This window comes from Zygosaccharomyces rouxii (genome assembly GCF_000026365.1).
Source record: "Zygosaccharomyces rouxii strain CBS732 chromosome B complete sequence".
Lineage (NCBI taxonomy): Eukaryota > Fungi > Ascomycota > Saccharomycetes > Saccharomycetales > Saccharomycetaceae > Zygosaccharomyces > Zygosaccharomyces rouxii.
In genome coordinates this window covers 690228-710223 of record NC_012991.1, presented here as the reverse complement: position 1 = coordinate 710223, position 19996 = coordinate 690228, and the positions used below count along the sequence as shown (strand labels likewise).

The following is a 19996-nucleotide window of genomic DNA, read 5'->3' as shown; positions in this document are numbered from 1 at the left end:
GCCAGAAGGTTCTACTTTTCCAGTTTCACGTGTCTTCTTGTGCTTCGCTGTTCACAATAAAGGTTCAACATCGCCTTACATGAATTCTTGGATTCGAGAAATTCTTAAACGGTACTACAACTTTTAAAAATCATAGAAATAGTGAAAGGATCCCCCAAGAATAGGATTTAGAGGTCGCCTTACGGTTAATCATGGTTGCTTCCTCTTCTTCTGGTAGGGATAAGGTTTCAAAAGGGGATAAACCTCAAGATATTCAACTATTAGACAAACAAGAGATTCAAAATGTTTTGAACTCTGATGTAGCTATTAATGCACTGCTAGGACGCTTGAAACAGTCCCTGTTGACTTGCGAAGAGTTTATCAAGTTTTTACGAAAGAAAGTCTTTTTTGAACAGGAACATGTAGAAGAATTGGGTAAGCAGTTTAAACACTTCTTTATGGATACGACTAATAGCAGCCCATCATTAAAGCGAAGGATTCATGACATTTTAGAATACGATGGAAAATTAGCTAAAGTCAAGAAAAGTTACGTGAGCGCTTTGCAAAAGATGTATGATGAAATGAGTGCCCTTCTATTTACAATGACAAAGATGAGGAAAAGCGTCAAGGAAAACAGCAGACGTTTAGAGAAAGAGGTTTCTGATGCAATTCACACCGCTGAAAAGAGTCAGAGTAGGTATAATTCTTTATGTCAAGATTGGGATAAGTTAAGATTATCTGACCCAACAAAGACTAAGTTAACACTACGTGGATCAAAGACAACAAAGGAACAAGAGGAAGAATTGTTGAGGAAAATTGATACTGCAGACTTGGAATATAAGCAAAAAGTGGATCACTCTACTTCTCTGAGAGCTACTTTTATCAATAAGGAGAGACCCAAGATTGTGTCTGAATTAAAGGATTTGATCCTAGAGACAGATACTGCATTATCGATTCAATTACAAAAGTATACTATTTGGACTGAGAATTTGATCCTAAACAGTGGTGTCACTGTTGCCCCCATGGAGGCATCTAAATCTATGAGATCCGTCGCATCTTCCGTTACTAACGCCAAGGATCTTTACTTGTATCTTAACAAGTATAACAGTTCAGGTAAGACTGGCGCCATGGTTAATAAGAACTTAATTCCAGTTAATTATAAGAAACATCCTTCAATGATTAAGATATCAGGACCAAGTCCCTCTACTAATACTAATTCATTATCGAAGACCACTACACCTTCATTTTCTGTGGATACTGGTAAGAGTTCCAAAAATAAGAAGACCTTGGAAAGTCCTCATACCCAGTCTAATACCTCAAACCTTGGTGCTTCGACATCTTCCACTAAGACAGCGGCAAGTACATCAGGAGCCGCTTTGGGTGCAGCTGCTGGTGCAGCTGCTAATACTACCCCTCATGTTGTAAATAGTGCATCTTCAAAGGAACAGGAAAAGGACAAAGGTCTTCTTCTGGAAGAACCTCCTAATGATTTTAAAACACTGGATCCAGGCAATTCTAATGCAGCGAGGATACCCAGTGTGGCTACAGATTTGACAATGGCTACTTCAGAATCCGATAGACCTCTGTCACAGGTTCAAACGAACACTTCCATGCCGCCAGGAACTCAGAAAAACTTCAAAACATTTGGAGTTCCCTTGGAAACTTTGGTTGAATACGAGCAGGATATGGTTCCAGCTATCGTTCGTCAATGTATTTATGTGATTGACAAATATGGGTTAGATCTGGAAGGTATTTATCGAAAGACCGCAAATATTACAGAAATGAGTAAATTAAAGGAAGAAATTGATAAGGAGCCAGATAACATTGCTATGATTTTACCATCGAAGAATTATAAGGAAGATGATATATATCTGGTGGCCTCTTTACTGAAGGCCTTTTTTGCATCTTTACCAGACACCCTATTACCTGCGGAAATTACAGAAGATGTAAAAAGTTGTCTCTCTATCCCAGATGAGAAGACAAGAAGGAATTTCATGCATGGTTTAATATATAAGTTACCGGATGCTCAGTACTGGACATTGAGAGCACTCTTGTTCCATTTAAAGCGGGTGGTCAGCCATGAACCTATAAATCGGATGGGTACGAAGCAACTATTCATTATATGGGGACCAACGCTAATTTCACCCCATGATGAAGAACCTAACGATGTTGGTTTCCAAATCAAAACAATGGAAGTGCTTTACGATGTTGCTGATCAGGCATTTGAACAAGATTGAGCTACTAGTGGTAAAGCAAAGGTAAGTTTAATTACTCTGTGAGTTGTGGGATTTGGGTTTGGAGAGCATAATGTTGAAACTTATAGGAAAAATAAAAATAAAAATTAATGAAAAACATTAAACATAGCTGTAATTTAGAATTTTAAGAATGTTACGTTATATAATATCTTCATTTGGTTGAATAAAATCCTTATTAGTACAAGTAGCGATCGTTTCTGTACCTAATAAATCTATCTTTCAGTATTTTATCGAGCGCATCCTTAAATTCACCAATACTGATCCCTCGTAATTGCGATTCCACCTTGTTAAACAATTCTGGAAGATTCAGGCCATTACTTTCTCCTTTCAAAGATCTTACGATACATGCTTTCAGAAGTTCTTGTTTCCATTGAGAACTATGACCTTCGTGATGTTGAGAACTTATTACCACACTTCCATTCGAGTCACTACGACCGGAGGAAGAAATTGGTCTTAAAAGGGGTATTCGTAATTTACCATCTTTTATTTTCCTTTTGTCAGGGCTGTAGTTTTTGTTTAAAGTGTATTTGGTATTTCCCTGTAAGATGAGAAGACCTACATCTGTGAATGACTTTAAAACAACATCCAGTGTGCTTTTAGTCATTCTCAGCTTGCTCATAATTTCATTAAATTCCAACTCTTCATAATCGTTGAATAAGGATAGGAGGCAAGTTTGATATAGCGTCAGTTCAAGGGACAATCCCTTGCCGCTCTTCAGTTTATAAGGTGTTGAAACTTCACAGTGTTGCAGATGGTGGACCGGATGTACTTTTTTCAGTTCCGGCTTTTTGTCTGTCGAGTTGAAGTGCTTCATAAATTCTTCCCATGATTCAACTAGTTCAGGGGGTAAAACAATGTCCTCATTGTCACCTCGTTGGTATATTTCTGGTACCATTTTTTTTTCAAAGACCAAAGGCTGGATGAACTTGTTTTTATTGGATGAGCTCTGTTCGAAACTCGAATTTAAATAAAATGCTTTGAGAACAATTTCAGTAGTAGCTTCTAAATTACGGAATTCAGAACTAGTACCATAGATGTCACGGAAGAAGTTTATCAACTGAAATTCTAAACTGTCTGGATCTTTTAAAGATTTGAGAACAGAATTAGCACCTTGCATTATTGCCCGCCTGAAGAGAGATCTAGAGTAGAGATCTAATACAGCTGCATTTATTTCCAGTAAAATGGGTGCTTGGAAAATTGAAGGTGACCCAACATAATGATCCCTTAAGTTTTTATCACGATTAACTTTGCGGATACTCGATTCGCAAAAGCGTACATATAATTCCATGGTGTTCAAAGGACCGCCTAGAATTTTAGTTATTTCCTCTCGAGAAATAGCTCCAAAATTTGGGTAACCGGAAACCAATAAAATTAACTTGCAAGCCTCTGAAAATAATCTTTCAAGGTCTGGATGAGCTCTTTTAAGTAGCTTTCTTGATAGTTTCTTGAAAACCCTTTCCAATTCCATCGTTCTACCTCTGGATTCAAATGCAATTTTCAGCAGAGAGAAATTTTCTTTTGGGAAAGGGAAGTAACGCTCAGGTGCTTTAACTGAATAGAACTTTATATTATCCTTTTCCACTTCCATCAATTGAGATGCGGTTTCTGCTTTTAAAATCGTATGTTGCAAGAAAATGTCATTAGCTTTTTCTATCATTGTAGGTGATATTGATAAAGTTAGCTTGGCATTGAGTTCCAATTGTTTTTTCAAATTTTTCATATAATCAATATTCATTGGAATTACCACTTTATTCTCCACGTACTTGGAAAGGTATTCGAAATAAAAATCTTGAAAATGCTGATCACGATCTTTATCTATAAGCACGTTGTGATGGTAGAGTTTCTTAAGAAAAGAACCAGATATCTTTGTATCTAGATGATTCTCAGATCTACCATTATTCACAAACACTTCGATAAGGTTTACAAATTTGGATCCCATATGAGATTGGAAAAAATTGATTAATAACATAGTTGTAATATCGGCAAAAGTGTCGAGATTCCGCTTTACTTGAGGAAAGTTATGGCGCACGTATTCATACAGTTCTGTTAACATTATGGTACTTTCTCGGTATATTGAAGATATGTGTTTCCAATATAGCATTAATCTTTGCAAGTTGTAAGTCGAATCCAAATCACCTATGAGATTGAGAATGTGCTTAACGTAGTCATCAGTAAACGTATTTAACTTCATAAAAAGCATTTCACACAAATTTGAAATAAATTTGGACTGATTAACCAATTGAAGTCGTTTCCTACCACCACCACTACTACTACCGCTATATTCATCGTTCTCCACAGGTTCATAAACTTTCAATTGCGTTAAAGAACGCATAATTCTATCACAATTCTCATAGTGGGCATAAAGATCTATTATTTCATCCGCTGGTTGGACTTTTGCATCAAGATTAGTCAGTTGACGACAGACCCCATTTGCCATTTCAAATACCTTATCTAACTGATCGTTCAAAGTTCGGTAAGCAGCTTGATGATCTTCTAGAAAGTGAGAAGATTCCATCATGATTCACTATAGCATTATTATTGGACCACCACCTTAAGAAAATCCTTCTAGTTGTCGATATCTTTTTGCAGTATTAGTTTAATTTGTTGGTTAGCAGCCCTTCTCTTTCGCTTCCTTTAAGGCCATCGCGTACTATGACAATAAGAGTTATACTACATATAAAGAAAATATCGAAACAATATCACATCTTATTCGCATCTTCGTTACCCTATACCAATTTTAAAAACTTTTCAGAGGAGCTTGTCTTCTTGAATTTGTAGTTGAATATATAGAAACTATCCCTTGTCAGAACTATTAAACCAAAACTCAAGAGTTTTTGTAAATTCTCCTGTAAAATGGGTTCTTTGGATTCGTCAATTGCCAATTTCATGCGAATTTCATCCATTGTCAGCCTTGCATCATCATTATAGAGGTTTAGAATGCCTGCAATTGATAAATTTGTAATTAGCGTAATCCTATTTGTATTGGAAGAAGGTATTGGTAATTTCATGATTATTAAATGTTTACTGAAGCAGCCGTGTAATGTCTTTCCTTCTGATGAAAAGGATTCTAGTTGTTCATTCCAACAATCTTTGAAATCTTGGTTGGGCCAAATTGGTTCCCCTTCGGATGATAAATTGAATTGCTCAGCAATTTGGCTGGACATGAACACTTTTTCAATGATTGGGCCATTTCCATTGATTTTATTTGAATCTATTGGTGAAGCTAAGATCCAATCAATTGATTCCTTGAATTCTAAAACTGACCCCGGTGCAGTTTTGCACACATTGTCAAAAACACGTCTTTCCAAACAGGCTTTGTGCTGGTAAAATGGTTTGAATCTACCACATAACGCAAGGATTTGAGGGAGTATTGATTTGCGTAGAATTAAATGCATAAAGTCATCAAGGGATACTAAGTAATGAATCAGAAAAGTGGACAAAGCGTTGATCCATATTTCTTCTAATTTGGAAAGCGTTTTATGGGGACTTTTTCTTATGGCATCATAGTTGCTTTGAAATTTCTCGTGCATGTAGTTGAATAACTCGACGTGGAATTCATCTACATTACTGAGACTTTGCTCAAATTGACGTCTTAATGTGCTTCTCTGCCATAGCCTTGCACAACGGAAATCATCAACCAAAATCACTTTCCTGAGTAAAAGGTCAAAATCTTGTTCCCAATGCAATCCCTTGTTTGAATAATAATGCTCAACATCGTGACTATCGAACTCGTAACTTCCATCACAACCGCCACGACCATAGACGGAGAAAACTGTGTCTGGTGGCAATATGTAGTTCTCTAAGGTCTTTGGAACTAACAGATGTCGGTTGTCCGAAAACAGTTGAAATGCAGGTGAGTTTAAGAGCATATCTGAACCGTATGATTTCAAAAACTCTTCGGTCTTCTTCCACATCACATAGATTCTACCAAAATCCTTCTCGTATTTGCTTACCCAGTTCACAACACGGCATATCAACTCTTCATCAAACCCTGTCAGTTTGCTAGGAGGGTCCTCGTATTTTGATCGTAGTGAAGATTCATAATATCTTATGCATTCGAAGATGCAGGTACCATCATGAAGGCAATTTTCATCTTTGAAGATATAATCATCACAACACCTATTCAAAAGTAGTGGAAGACCGTCGATTGCAAGTGACAAATATTTCACTTTGCATGACTTGAGCCATTCGTCACCAATATGGCCCTTCAGATATTGCAACTTCGTAAAGAACCCATTATAAAATGTGACAAAATTCCTATAATGTTCTAATGAAATGTAGGGGCTGAAATTGCAAGGACTTAAAACTTCATATAGTTGTCCTTCGAAGAATTCAACTGTAGTCCCATCTCGGTTATCGATCGCGTACCTAGCTAAATAATCCAATTCTTGGGCTGTTCTTCTCCATTGGATTCTGTTGGTTGAACGTAAATAGCGTCTCAACAGCTGCTTATAGCTCGATATTGCCTCTTCAACATCTAGTGCCATCGATCTGCGCTCATTCTTTTTAATGTATAATAAGGTGTGTTGTGGAAGACTTTAAACAGTTTCAATCAGCTAAGCAACTAATATCATAGAACATAAAGAGGATAGGAACTAATGACGGATTATAATGCAGATGATGCTAGAAAACTAGCTGACGAATTTAAACGTGAAGGTTACTTTGATCAGTTAAAAAGAGATATTTTAACGCAAAAGCATGATAATGATGAGTTACCGTTGGAACAATCAATTAGGAATAATGTAGCAAGTGTTGTAAGGAAGATGGTCACAGATGATGAGAATCTAATATTCAAGAACAGAGGATCCACCAGTGCACTAATAGAAGCTCAGTTGTTTAAACAAGGTTATAAAAGATTGGGAGAAGGCGAAGACGGTATACAGTTAGAAGAATACTTGAATAAAGTGTTGAACGATTCTGAACTTACACAGGGCATTAAAGATAAATTAAACGGTTTGAGGCCTACCGATGGTGGCAATGAGTCTATTCAAAACGATGGATCTGCATAGTACAGCATATCGTCAACCCTACGAGCTTTGAATTTTCTACCAGCACGATCGCTACTTCTGTATTTGAATCTATCCCCCAAAATGCTAAACTGTAGGGCATCTTCGTCATTCAATGGTATTTCAAGGGCAAATATAGTACCTTTCTTGGGGATACATTTAATTTCGTCTACTAGTGCCCCCTCAGTCATCATGATAAAATTCTTCTGACTATCCCAAATAACGATACCTTCGATACCAATCATATTTTTATTGACACTTTTTACTATCTTTAAGAATGAACCATTGTAATCAGCCATAGAAAGCTTGAATAGAGCTTGTGAACGATTGATGTTGAACTTGGAGGTATCGCGAACCTCCACGGGTATGTTTAACATCTCTTTAATATAGCCAATCCACAATTGTTCATGCATGGGCTTAAATTTATCGAAATTCGGCAGATCTTCCCATACTTTAGGATGATTCACCTTCAAATAATCCATTAACGTATTTTTTTCTGTAATATTCTGTTCACGAGCAATTCTTTTAGCATTTCGTACACTAGATTTGCAACGATTGATGTAATCCTTCAATGCAACTCTTGCATTTTTGGTGATCTTTCTATAGTTTGGATGTTTAATAGATGATGCAGCTGCTGCATCTGCTTCCGCTACAGTACCAATAGTAACCTTTAGTTTACTTTTATTTCTCCTCAACGATTGATGTACACCTCCATCAGTGGGTAAGATGAGTAAAGTCTCCTGTAACCTGTTATCGGAAATGGGTTTATTGGGATCCTCAAAGTTCTTGGTGAAGAGACATTCTTTTATAAACTGCTGTGTTCGATCCATCACTGATTGAGACTCGTATGCAAGTTAACTAGTTCCTTATAGTGAGTGGCCTTTTAACGTAGAGATGAGACGAAATGAGATGATCTTGAAATTTCAATTGAAAAATTCTTAAACGTTCAACTTCAGTCAATGAACAATGCGTAAAGGAACTCACAGTCTCTGGATCAATCCTGATCGTTTTAGTTGAATATCTGAAAATTGATTATTGAGTTGTCCTTGTATAATTTTCTTGCAAGCCCTTTGGAGTGCTTTTCACAGATATACCTAGGTTTGATACGTCTACTGACAAAACTTCTTGAGAGCCTTAAGTAGCTAATTGATTAGAATACGGTGCTTGCAATCTTGTAAAACGGTTTTAATCACCACTTATGTTCTGGTAAAGGTTACTGTCGGACTTTCCGAGCTTTATTCCACAAGCTCAATTCAATTGTTTTCTTGATTCTCGAGCAAGCTTAACCAATTCATGATTTAGTACACTACGCAAAGTTTGGTAATGTCATTATTTGCTTCAAGAGGACTAAGATTGGGTTTGCCGTTAAGACTGTCCCTACAATGTCGTCGAAGGTTGGTCCAACAGACGCCATTTGATCTAGATGAAGGAGAAGATGAGAAGTATCGGTCCTTGAACAACATGTATGTGGACATGTTCACTCAGAAGAATGGTGAGAAGGCTTCCGCCAATGTGGGAGAAGCTAGAAACCCCGTTAATGAATTGGATGAGGTTAATCAAGAGATTGATCAATTGTATAATGTCGGTTACGATAGTGTTACAGCGCTTGAATTGGAAAATTTAGTTAAAAGTGAGGGTAGGTTCGTCTTACAGAGTTTATCTACAGATCCTTACTATAATTTAGCCCTTGAAGACTATGTCTTCCGCCATACCCCCATCAATGACAATTTTTCCAGCCACAGGTTACTCTTTTACAAGAACGATAACTGCGTAGTCATCGGTAAGAATCAAACCGTTTGGAAAGAGGTGTTCTTGAATAATTTGGTTCATAGAGGTTATGAATTCATAAGAAGATTATCTGGAGGTGGTGCAGTGGTTCACGATTTAGGTAATGTGAATTATTCTTTTATTACTTCGAGAAAAGAATTTGATAGAGAATTCTTTAACAAGCTCATCGTTAAATGGCTGACCAACAAATACCCAGAAATGGCGTTACATTTGAACTCTAGGGGAGATATCACTCTGAATGGTGACAAGGTAAGTGGAAGTGCGTTTAAAATTGCCAAAGGAAAGGCTTATCATCATGGAACCATGCTGATTCATTCTAATTTACAAAACTTTAAAGGTTTATTAAAACCTGATCACATTGATGGCCTTACCTGGAGTTGTAACAGTGTTGACAGCGTACGATCAAAGGTAACTAACATGTCATTGAAATCTGCTCAAGAATTCATTGATACCTGTGTTGCCGGATTTCAAAACCATTTCCCATTGGTGAATAATATGATACCAGTATATTACTGTGACCAGAGTGTGGCTATAAACGATGATATCCAAAATACAATGTCAAAACTAAAGAGTGATGAATGGAAATATTTATCAGGCCCTAATTTCCGAGTAAATATTGATGAAGGTAACCATGATATATCTGTACAAAAGGGAATTATTGTCGATAGTACAATCCCAAGCACTGTTGGGATGAGCTTTGAAGATTTTGCCCAAGATTTTCCTCAGTTGTTATGACTCTCTCACAATATTTTATTTCCAGTCCCTTCTTGTACATATATATACGTATTTAAACATTCAATTAATCTGCTTGCATTTCGTCACTTCATGACCCTGTGGCAATCCATAGGAAAAATCCTCTACGTACAAAATTCCCTTACGATCCAATACAAAAAGCTTGTGTCCATCAGGGCTAAACCTCAGAGCTGCAGATTCCTTGGCTCTGTAAGCATTGGCAACCATATCCACAAGAACGATCCTCCTCTTTTCATTATCCATCATCGTCGGTGCAAATATGATGTATACAGATCCATTTCTCTCTAAAAATGCAATAGAGTCATTTCTAGGGGAAATTTCACACTTATGAATCTTAGATCCCAATTCGTCTAGTCTCATGAGCATCGTAGGTTGAGCTACACTCTGTAGACCTTCCATATTTTGTATCTTTGTATTAATTACAATTGGGGGTGAATTGAAAGCCATTGAAGTAACACACATCAAGTTGGGATTTCCAGGGAATAACTTGGTATCAGTTATGCCTTCAGATTCCATCGAAGTGTCGATGGATCTTAAACTTTTCATCACAAGTCTTGGTTCGTTAACTTTCCTTAATGAAATAACTAGAAATCGAGATTCAAGTGCTGTGGAACATGAAAGGTATAAACCGTCGTTGGAGAACTGTATGGTGTTTATCGGATCTCTATAGGGCAATGTAATGGTAAATGGAGAGAGAAATTCCGGTTCTGACGTGACTTTATTTCTTGTGATGCTATGAAAAGCAATCAATGCTTGTTCTGAACCTGTATTTCTATCCTTACCGGTAATTCCACAGGCTAATAGATTGGAGTTGGGATCAATATCGATACATCTTATGGGGAAGCTCGACAAATAGGAATATACAGGCTGACCACCTTGGTTTAAATCAAATATCCTCAGTCTTCTTTTAGTACCCGAAATGACTAGGAAATCATTGGATAGTTTACAGTAATAGTGTTCCCAAGAACCATTCTGCGATTTTTCACCTTTCGATAAGAGTACCTGTTTATCCTCTGGATACCGCAGATTATCAAAATCAGGACCATATTCACCAGTAGATTTTCCACAGAAGAGTAAAGTTGGATTCTGCTTTGAAATTTCTTTAGGAATATCGTAAACTTCCCAGCTATGTTCTGTAACCAATGCAAACTTCGTACAGTCTGGTGAAATCGCCATATTCACAAAAAGTTTAGATTTAGTTTTTAAAAACTTTTGGTGGGTATTAAATTGCGTTCGCCTCCTGTATACTGGAAAGCATTTGGCAAAATAGTACTCTTTTTCTTCATTGGTACTCACAGACACTGTCAAATTTTGTAAATCATTTTTAATGGACCCTGTAGCTGAATCCTGGGATACTGGAATGGTTCTCGTATTTGATGCATTATCTAGGACTTTCAAATCTTCCGCGCTACCCAACTCCCTATCATTACCTTCAAGAGCCATGCCAACTGGTGGCTGATTCATAGGATCTGTAGAGGAACTATTTTCCAAGCTCTCGTTGTTGAGCCTGGTAGCTACTGCATGGAAAAGTGATAACAATGAATACTGCTTATTTGGAGATCTACCAAAATTCTCACTTCTACTGGATTCATACTGAGACGGTATTCCCGTGGCTGCAAGACTAGCATTTTCCGGGATCAATAAAGACTTATGAGTAGTAGCGGAATCATCTGTAGTGAGCTTATCAGAGTGAATAGATTGTCCAAAATCATTACCAGATTCTCTAGGGTTCCTCTGATAAAGTTGTAACAGTGAAGAAATGTTCCTTAATGGCTGGACGGCACCAACCATGGTAACATCTACAGATTGACAGTTGGGACACCGTATACCACTACCACCCATTAGAGCTTGCAGTTTTGTGTAAAGGTTCTCAGATATGCAACACCCACAGGACAACATTGAACTATCGTCAACTAAACCACTTCGTACTTTGATGTTGTAATCGTCTGTGATTTCATTTCTGTGGAGACTCAATATCTCCTTCGGGAGAACTAAACTCTGTCGTATATCATTAATTATTTCATCAGGATTCATTGCAACGATTCTCAAGTTGAATTGAGATTCGGTTTGGCCCGTTGTTGCGATGTTATCAGTTGACGATGAGCTTAAGCTTTGAACTTCATTGATTTACGCAGATTATTTGATGGTATTCGATGGGGGACAACGCGAGTTTCTTTCCATTACAACAACAACGACATACTTTTAGACCTCTGGAAAGAAGAAGACACTAGTTTTTAACGCTCCAGTATCTTGATTATTGCAATGATCGTCATGTAATTATGGGGTCTCTGTTCGCCTTTTCAAGATCTTGATGCTCGAGTTAAGTTCTTTAGCTCGCTTAATCGTAAGCTTGTCATACGTATTGATGAGGAAGATAGACAAAATTCAAATGAGAGTCATAATGCGTTGAAACTGGGCTATAGAGCTGTCTTGATGTTTCAAGATGAACAAATTCAAAATATTTCAATGAACCACGATCTTGTTTAGTAGCCCATGAGTCAAAAGCCAACAACAATACGTTTTATTTAAAGGGAAAAAAGAGAGGAAAAAAGAATGAAAAAAAAAAAAAAAAAAAAAGAAGTATATTAATAGTCCTTGGTTCATTTGTATGGATATTCTACTTGTCTATCCTTACGCAACCAAATCTTCTTTTTCTTCTTGGTGGTTACATGTTCGACGAACTTCTCCACGCAGTTTTCAGTTTTAAACTTCTTGATAAATACAGGATCCCAGAGTTCCGAACCAATTCCTAAATCTTTGCAGCACCTCATTAGAGCATTACTCTTGCAACCTTCGGTTGCGGTTGGAATCCCCGTTTCAGAGAAATAATCTTGTTCACCTCTTGCGACACTTACCAATTGATTGTGACAGACAAGTCCATATTCTCTGGTGACCAATTTTGGTGTGACAATTGTCTGTGAGCGTGGTACAAGACCCCAACCACCGGCACCAAATGCCTTATTTAAGATGCGGCGGTACTTAATCTCTGGTAAATAGATCATACCATCCGGTTTGATTTCAATGTCTAAGGGTCCTAAAGTTTCTGATAGTTTCTTTTGAACTTCATCTGCAAAAGGTTTTGCTCCAAATCCATGCCATGAAGTCGACCAGTCTACTGTCCTTGAAGAGCCAATAGGATTTTCACCTTCTAGTGGCTTGCCCCCGAGACCTTGTTCCAAAGGTTTATTAGAATTTGCGGATGCTAGTGAAGGGTTTGAGCGCAGTGGGCCAGCGTGTGAGTGTGGTGGGGCTGGTGGTGGTGGTGGCGGCCTCTCAAAACCAATCCACCTAACCATTCTCAATCTCATCGCTCCCCTGGCGTTAAACCTCCTGAGTGATAACAGAGGCAAAGACATGATGGAAACGCTCTGATATAATCCAGCGAATCGAGAACTAGTGTTTTTATTCTAGAGAGAAGCTCAATATGGGGGATTCTTTGGGTCTTTATTTCTCTCTTGTAGTATGGAGGTGTGTGGTATATTCACATTGCCTGCCGCGAGCCCTTGCTTTTTTTCATCTTAGGGCTCAAATATGTCAAATATGTCAAATATGTTAAAGATTGGTTAAAATTAAAGCGATGATTGATTAAACTGCAGAGGCCTTCTAGCATTCTAGTAACTTATTACCTATTTTTTTCAATTTTTTCTGCATATCTATGCGCGTACAGGTATATATATATATATGTATATATGTGTGTGTGTGTAAATTCTGCTCTTAAAATCACCAAATTCTTATATATCAACGTCAGCGGTAGCTAGGAAAAAAAGTACTGACATTATATTTAAAAGATTGGCTAATTGCGCAAACGCAAGATAGATTGAGAGCATTGAAAGTGCTTTTGTACATTAATATCTAACCAGTAATTTTCAAATCTTAGACAGCGGTCCCGGTTTTCATTTTCAAGACTGGAGTTCTTAATTCGGCTACATAACGTAAAATGGAATAAAGGCGAAGAAAGCTAACATTGTGGATAAGCGAACACTTACGCTAACCAGAATAGGATTTGCAGAATGCTTAGCATACGGTATGTACTTTTGTGTAATCTACTTAACCGCCTTCATCACGTGGCTAATAATCACGTGACTTAGACCGCGATAATTTTTCCGTAATACGCGAATTGAAATTTCCGAACGGAAGAAAAAGCAAACCATATATAAGAGGATGAGTCTAACGTGTCAATATTATAAGAAAGTAAAAACAACTTCAAGTCCTGTGAGATTCCAGTGAGTACCAATTGATTTAGAAGATAGTTGATCCATTTTAACTGGTGAAACTTCAATGGGCTCGAAAAAAAAGGATCAGACCACTGTTAGTGGTGGTAATAATACCAAGAACTCTGATACTGCATCTATATCGAAATCCAAGCCATCCACTCCTAGTTCGTCAGGCTTCTCATTCTCCACAGAAAAATGGCTGTTAAGAGATCCTCCTGATGCCGCTAACTGTTACCGCTTCTGGCTTTGGGCGGTTACCGGTTTAGCATTTTGCGCTAGATTTTACAAGATATGGTATCCTAAGGAAGTTGTCTTTGATGAAGTTCATTTCGGTAAATTTGCGTCTTATTATTTGGAAAGAAGTTTTTTCTTCGATGTGCATCCTCCACTTGCTAAGATGTTAATCGCGTTTATTGGGTTTTTAAGTGGTTATGACGGCTCTTTCAAATTCGATGAAATTGGTCACAGTTATGTGCAGAATCCTGCTCCATTTCTGCAATACCGTTGCTTCAATGCCTTCTTGGGGACCATCACAGTGCCATTGCTGTTCAACACTTTGAAAGAATTCAATTTCAAAGCTATCACTTGTGCATTTGGTGCTCTTTTGGTGGCTATCGATAACGCGCATGTTACTGAAACAAGATTGATTCTACTAGACGCATTCTTGAATTTCACTGTGGCACTTTCAGTCTACACCTATGTGAAATTCTACAAAGCGCAATTGACTAGTCCATTCTCCCTGAAATGGAACCTGTGGTTATACGCAACTGGTCTTTCATTATCATTAGTTATCTCTACAAAATACGTTGGTGTCCTGACATATGCCATGATCGGTTCTGCAGTTGCCATTAATTTGTGGCAATTACTCGACGTACGTGCTGGTTTAACCATCCGTCAATTTGCTAGCCATGTGGTGAAGAGATTGAATGGTTTCATCTTTGCTCCCTTCCTCGTGTATCTGTTCTGGTTCTGGGTCCATTTTGCCATTTTGACGAAATCCGGTTCTGGTGACAATTTCATGTCTGGTGAATTCCAAGAAACTTTGGGTGATTCGCCTTTGGCAAAAGAATCTAGACAAGTCAACTACCACGATATTATCACTTTGAGACACAGAGACACTAACGGTTTATTGCATTCTCATTTGTCTCGTTATCCTCAACGTTACGAGGATGGTCGTATCTCTTCTCAAGGTCAACAGGTTACTTGTTACTTTTACGAAGATGCTAACAACCAGTGGGAAATTGTGCCAGTCAAAGAATTACCATCACCATCAGGCCAACCACTTTTGCTCAATGAAGCCTTCAGATTGAGACACGTTATGACTAACAGTTACTTGTTAACTCACGACGTGGCATCTCCATACTATCCAACAAATGAAGAAGTCGTTACTGTCTCTGAGGAAGAAGCCAACGGTGCAGATTATCAACAAACTTTGTTCATGTTCCAAGGTTTGAGTAAAAGAGATGCAGGTTCTATTGTGAAATCAAAGGGTACTTTCTTCCGTATCTTCCACGTTGATACCGCTGTGGCTCTTTGGACCCACAATGACGTCTTGTTGCCAGAATGGGGGTTCAACCAGCAAGAAGTCAACGGTAACAAGAAGGTTACTGACCCAGACAACAACTGGTTTGTGGACACCATTGTGAATATTGATGAAGAAAGAAAGGCTTACGTTCCAAGAGAAGTCAAGACGTTGCCTTTCTTCACCAAGTGGGCCGAATTACAAAGGTTAATGTTTGAACATAACAACAAATTATCCGCAGATCACCCATTCGCCTCTCAACCATACTCTTGGCCAGGTAGTATGAACGGTGTCTCATTTTGGACAAAGGATTCTGAAAGGAAACAAATCTTCTTCATCGGTAACATTATCGGTTGGTGGTTACAAGTGATTTCCCTAGCCACATACATTGGGATTGTGATCGCAGATTTGATCAGTAGACAACGTGCATACTATGCATTGGGTAGAATCACTAGAGAGAAAATCTATGGACCTCTAATGTATTTCTTTGTCGGTTGGGGATGCCACTATTTCCCCTTCTATTTGATGGGTCGTCAAAGGTTCTTACACCATTACTTACCAGCCCAATTGATCGCCTCTATGTTCACTGCTGCATTGTGGGAAGTTATCTTCAGCGACTGTAAATCCTTAGATCCTGAAAAGGATGAAGAGCAACCCAACACCAATTACAACAATACCCCAGAGGTTAAAACCAAAGTCTTGTACATTTTCTTTGGCATCATGGCAGTGGCTATCGTGTGGTGCTTCTGGTTCTTCTCTCCATTTGTATATGGTGATGTGACCTTGACCCCACAACAAGTTGTCGCCAGAAAATGGTTAAACATGGAGTTGAACTTCGCCAAATGAAGCTTGATAAAAGGTAAATCTAATTCTGAATAAATGAACATTGGAATAAATCCAAAAAATCACACCTAAATACCTAAGAAACGAATTAAAATAAATTTTTCTAAACACTATGATTTGTGACCATAAAAGTTAGGTTGAGGAAACGGCAGTTTCCTGTGCATTCTATTAACAAGTTCCAAGAAGTTGGGTTCATTCTCTGAAGTGATGTAACCATGTCTTATTAGAAAATCGGTCATCACTAGCGCGCAATTAGGCTTGAATTCTTTTCTCGCGATGGCATCAATTGTCTCTTGCAATGTCAGTAAGTTGAAACTGTCCACTTCACCGTCGTTGGGTTTGGGGACAACGTCTTCAGAAAGGGCTAAATCAAAAATGTATTCCACCTCACCTACTATATAGGCTGACTCACTATCGAAGTTGACTTGATCAAATCTTTGAGGAAAATAAAAGTACGATAAAACTCCGGCAGCCCTTATCCTCCTTTCAATGTCTGTTTTGCTCAGGTTGGCTTCTTCCATACTCTCCTTGATAACAGTATCATTGATACCATGAGGATACCCTATACCACCAGCTATGATATTATCCAACATAAGAGGCCAAGTGGGCTTCGTCGCAGACCTTCTTGGGATCCAAAATTTAATCCCATTGGTCTTCGTATCTATTAAGTAGCCATTGACATGAATACCATATGTAACGATACCAAGAACTCCAGCCATGGCCCTTTCCACAAGCACATAAGGGCTTCCATGCACATAGACCGCATATTTTTCATCCCTCCAGCCTTTAATCTCTTTTAATTCAGACTTCTCATACAATATCCTGGCAATCCGGTCGATCTTAGCATTTCTGATATCTACTTTATCATCATTGAATTTCAACTCAGCCAATGAACCCTCATTCTGTTTGATGGTGAACGTACCATCAAACAATTCTTGGCCACAGCACCTGAGCATTTCCTTAACAGCAAACAAAAGTGTGAATCCAATTCGAATGTTATCATGAGAGGTCAAATAGAGAACTTCTTCCTTGAATTGCTTATCTTCTTCATATTCATCTGGAAATTGATCAACTCGATCCATCACATTTAAGAACGAAAAGTTGTTCTTGTCATCTTCAGCTGTCCTTAAAAGAACTTCCTTGCCCTGACACTGAACTGCTTTAACCATCCTTTCGGTTGCTTGTGTCAATTTGGTTGCATTATATAAAATGATCGAGAAGGCGAACTTATACTTCTCGATCATATCTTCATTAATACCCTAAGATCGAAATAATTACCTTTGTTGTTGATCATTGATTAGAAAAAGCTGATTAGATAATGACCACTACTATCAAATCATTCTTACAATTTCTCAAGAATGACCATTTATGCAATTTGACTCCATCATCAGCATTGAGAGTTGTATTTGGAAATGAAGCTGCTGATTTTGATTCCGTGGTATCTACCTTGACGTATGCCTTTTGTAGTTACCAGAAGGATCCAGCAAATCCATTAGTGCCCATCATCAACATTCCTAGAGCTGAATTACCCTTGAGAAGAGACGTAATGAGGTCTTTGAACAGATTAAACGTCACAGAAGATTTATTATTCTTCAACGAGGAGTTCAAGCGTTACAAGACTCTCTGTGGATCTGTTAATGCAATTTTGGTGGACCATAATGAGGTGGAAATGAATTCTAGGGCCTTGGTTAACATTGTAACGGGTATAATAGATCATCACAAAGACCAAAAATTGCACTTAGAGGCACATCCAAGAATAGTTCAAACTACTGGTAGTTGTTCATCTCTAGTATTTAATTATTGGCGTGATATCATACTTAAATCTGAATCTGAAGGTTTCAAGGAAGTAGCTTTATTATCTCTGGGAGCTGCCCTATTGGATACATCCAATTTCCGGTATAAAGTGGAAGCACCAGACTTAGAGGCTCTCAAATACTATGAGAGCATATTATCAGATATTGATAGAGAGGAATATTATAAACAGTTGAAGAGTGATAAAGATGACTTAGAAGGAATGCACATTAAGGATATTTTCAAAAAAGATTATAAAGAATTCACATTTGAACAAGATCCTCATAAGATCAAAGTGGGAATTGCATCTGTAGGTAAACCATTGGAATGGCTTAATAAACAATGTGGCACCGTCGATGTATTCAATTCAGAATGCATTGAAGCTCAAAAGGAGCGTAACCTAGACATTTTCGTCGTAATGACCGCTTGGCAAGATGGCAGTGAATTCAAACGTGAAATCTTGGTTATTTCACCCGTTAAAGATCATTCTGAAAGGATCATGAACAAAATATCATCAGAGTTGAAATTGGAAAGTACTGACCAAATAAACACAGCAAGTTTGGATCATCATTCCTACTACTTTAATGCATTTAACCAATTGAATGTTTTGGCCAGCAGAAAACAAGTTGTTCCACTGCTTGGTGATGCATTTCACTCTACTGCTGCTGATAAATAACTTATCTTCCAAGTTCCAAACCGTTGTTTGCTAGAGGGCAAAATAGAATTTGTAGTTTCTAATGCATCGACAAATTTGTCTAATGGAACTTTATCTACTTGTTCCTCATCGATATTAGCTTTAAACCCTACATTTGAAGGAATTACATCACTGTAAAAGATTTTGAGGCAGTTATGCAGTGATTTTCCATTAGCCAAGGTAACTTCAATTCCCATGGAAAATAACCAGATGTAGAGTTGTGTGTTACCGGATCTTAACAAGATATATCTTGTAGAATTGGCCCTGTTGCAATTGAGTAAAATAGATATAATTTCAGATTCTGCTGGGAAAACATCGTCACAAACACCGTCACTTTTCAAACGCAGTTGCCATTTAGGAATCCTCAACATTCGATCACTAGTCCTTCTGCCCAATGGTTTCTTACAATTGGAACACATAGCGATATTCTCATCCACAACAGTCGTCCTACCGGCAAAGGTATCTTCAAGGGCTTGAAAAAAAGAGTCCCCAATAAGAATTTCGTTTAGACACGGGCTTAGTGAATTCTTTTGTAGTGAATAGAATTCGGATGTCTTATCTTGCGGTTTATGACAGTGCCAGTAATCCATTAATTCCATCCAAAACTCAGATGGCATTTCATTTAATCTAAAGCAATTGTCATGATCAATTATATCCATATCGCATTGTATGCAGCATAACTTAAAATTCTTTAGACCATTTAGTTGGCGCTTGCTCCATTTCATCTGCGGCATCATTAATACATCATTGCGAGACTTATCCATTGGAACATCTTCTGACTTTAAAGTGAGAAGATACTCATCTCTATCACTACCACCGACTTTAACTAGCCTCTTTGAGTTAACTTTTCCAGGATTGTACGGTAATGCTATATCCAAACGTTCACCTCTCCCATCTTGTACTGTAATCTTACCAGAATCCGAATATTTTAAACTAGGCTCTTTGATACCATCCAAAACCACCGACGTAGTTCCGATACGTGGTAGAAACTCGACTAGAAACCTTATTGAATCTGCCATTGTCCCTGTCTCTTGTATGGTTCTTATAAAGCTCATCACGAGTTGAAATTTCAAGCATTCAAAGTTACACGATAACTACCAACAACATCAAGAAATATTGCCATTATAGATCAGACGCAAAGAGGTCGATGG

At 38.0% G+C, this 19996-nt stretch overlaps 12 protein-coding genes across 12 annotated transcripts; 5 read left to right on the top strand and 7 right to left on the bottom strand.

The window, feature by feature from the left end:
- Positions 1-191: 191 nt before the first annotated feature.
- RGD1 (GTPase-activating protein RGD1) lies at positions 192-2216 on the top strand (the record flags this gene model as incomplete). The annotated part of the gene is made up of 1 exon (XM_002495299.1): positions 192-2216. One exon carries the CDS (start codon positions 192-194, stop codon positions 2214-2216), a length of 2025 nt encoding a protein of 674 aa, XP_002495344.1.
- Positions 2217-2409: 193 nt separating this feature from the next.
- On the bottom strand, positions 2410-4752 carry RTT101 (cullin RTT101; the record flags this gene model as incomplete). Its single annotated transcript, XM_002495298.1, has 1 exon — positions 2410-4752. The coding sequence occupies one exon, from the start codon at positions 4750-4752 to the stop codon at positions 2410-2412; it is 2343 nt and encodes a 780-aa protein (XP_002495343.1).
- A 208-nt stretch (positions 4753-4960) lies between these two features.
- Positions 4961-6721, bottom strand: ZYRO0B08998g (uncharacterized protein; the record flags this gene model as incomplete). Its single annotated transcript, XM_002495297.1, has 1 exon — positions 4961-6721. The coding sequence occupies one exon, from the start codon at positions 6719-6721 to the stop codon at positions 4961-4963; it is 1761 nt and encodes a 586-aa protein (XP_002495342.1).
- A 111-nt stretch (positions 6722-6832) lies between these two features.
- On the top strand, positions 6833-7243 carry SHG1 (Shg1p; the record flags this gene model as incomplete). The annotated part of the gene is made up of 1 exon (XM_002495296.1): positions 6833-7243. One exon carries the CDS (start codon positions 6833-6835, stop codon positions 7241-7243), a length of 411 nt encoding a protein of 136 aa, XP_002495341.1.
- On the bottom strand, positions 7222-8070 carry POP4 (RNase P/RNase MRP complex subunit; the record flags this gene model as incomplete). Its single annotated transcript, XM_002495295.1, has 1 exon — positions 7222-8070. The coding sequence occupies one exon, from the start codon at positions 8068-8070 to the stop codon at positions 7222-7224; it is 849 nt and encodes a 282-aa protein (XP_002495340.1).
- A 493-nt stretch (positions 8071-8563) lies between these two features.
- AIM22 (putative lipoate--protein ligase) lies at positions 8564-9763 on the top strand (the record flags this gene model as incomplete). The annotated part of the gene is made up of 1 exon (XM_002495294.1): positions 8564-9763. One exon carries the CDS (start codon positions 8564-8566, stop codon positions 9761-9763), a length of 1200 nt encoding a protein of 399 aa, XP_002495339.1.
- A 60-nt stretch (positions 9764-9823) lies between these two features.
- PTR3 (Ptr3p) lies at positions 9824-11815 on the bottom strand (the record flags this gene model as incomplete). Its single annotated transcript, XM_002495293.1, has 1 exon — positions 9824-11815. The coding sequence occupies one exon, from the start codon at positions 11813-11815 to the stop codon at positions 9824-9826; it is 1992 nt and encodes a 663-aa protein (XP_002495338.1).
- Positions 11816-12381: 566 nt separating this feature from the next.
- MGM101 (Mgm101p) lies at positions 12382-13137 on the bottom strand (the record flags this gene model as incomplete). The annotated part of the gene is made up of 1 exon (XM_002495292.1): positions 12382-13137. One exon carries the CDS (start codon positions 13135-13137, stop codon positions 12382-12384), a length of 756 nt encoding a protein of 251 aa, XP_002495337.1.
- Positions 13138-14059: 922 nt separating this feature from the next.
- Positions 14060-16363, top strand: PMT4 (dolichyl-phosphate-mannose-protein mannosyltransferase; the record flags this gene model as incomplete). Its single annotated transcript, XM_002495291.1, has 1 exon — positions 14060-16363. The coding sequence occupies one exon, from the start codon at positions 14060-14062 to the stop codon at positions 16361-16363; it is 2304 nt and encodes a 767-aa protein (XP_002495336.1).
- Positions 16364-16470: 107 nt separating this feature from the next.
- Positions 16471-17604, bottom strand: ZYRO0B08844g (uncharacterized protein; the record flags this gene model as incomplete). Its single annotated transcript, XM_002495290.1, has 1 exon — positions 16471-17604. The coding sequence occupies one exon, from the start codon at positions 17602-17604 to the stop codon at positions 16471-16473; it is 1134 nt and encodes a 377-aa protein (XP_002495335.1).
- A 74-nt stretch (positions 17605-17678) lies between these two features.
- Positions 17679-18827, top strand: PPX1 (exopolyphosphatase; the record flags this gene model as incomplete). The annotated part of the gene is made up of 1 exon (XM_002495289.1): positions 17679-18827. One exon carries the CDS (start codon positions 17679-17681, stop codon positions 18825-18827), a length of 1149 nt encoding a protein of 382 aa, XP_002495334.1.
- On the bottom strand, positions 18803-19900 carry IPA1 (putative polyadenylation protein; the record flags this gene model as incomplete). The annotated part of the gene is made up of 1 exon (XM_002495288.1): positions 18803-19900. One exon carries the CDS (start codon positions 19898-19900, stop codon positions 18803-18805), a length of 1098 nt encoding a protein of 365 aa, XP_002495333.1.
- Positions 19901-19996: the final 96 nt, after the last annotated feature.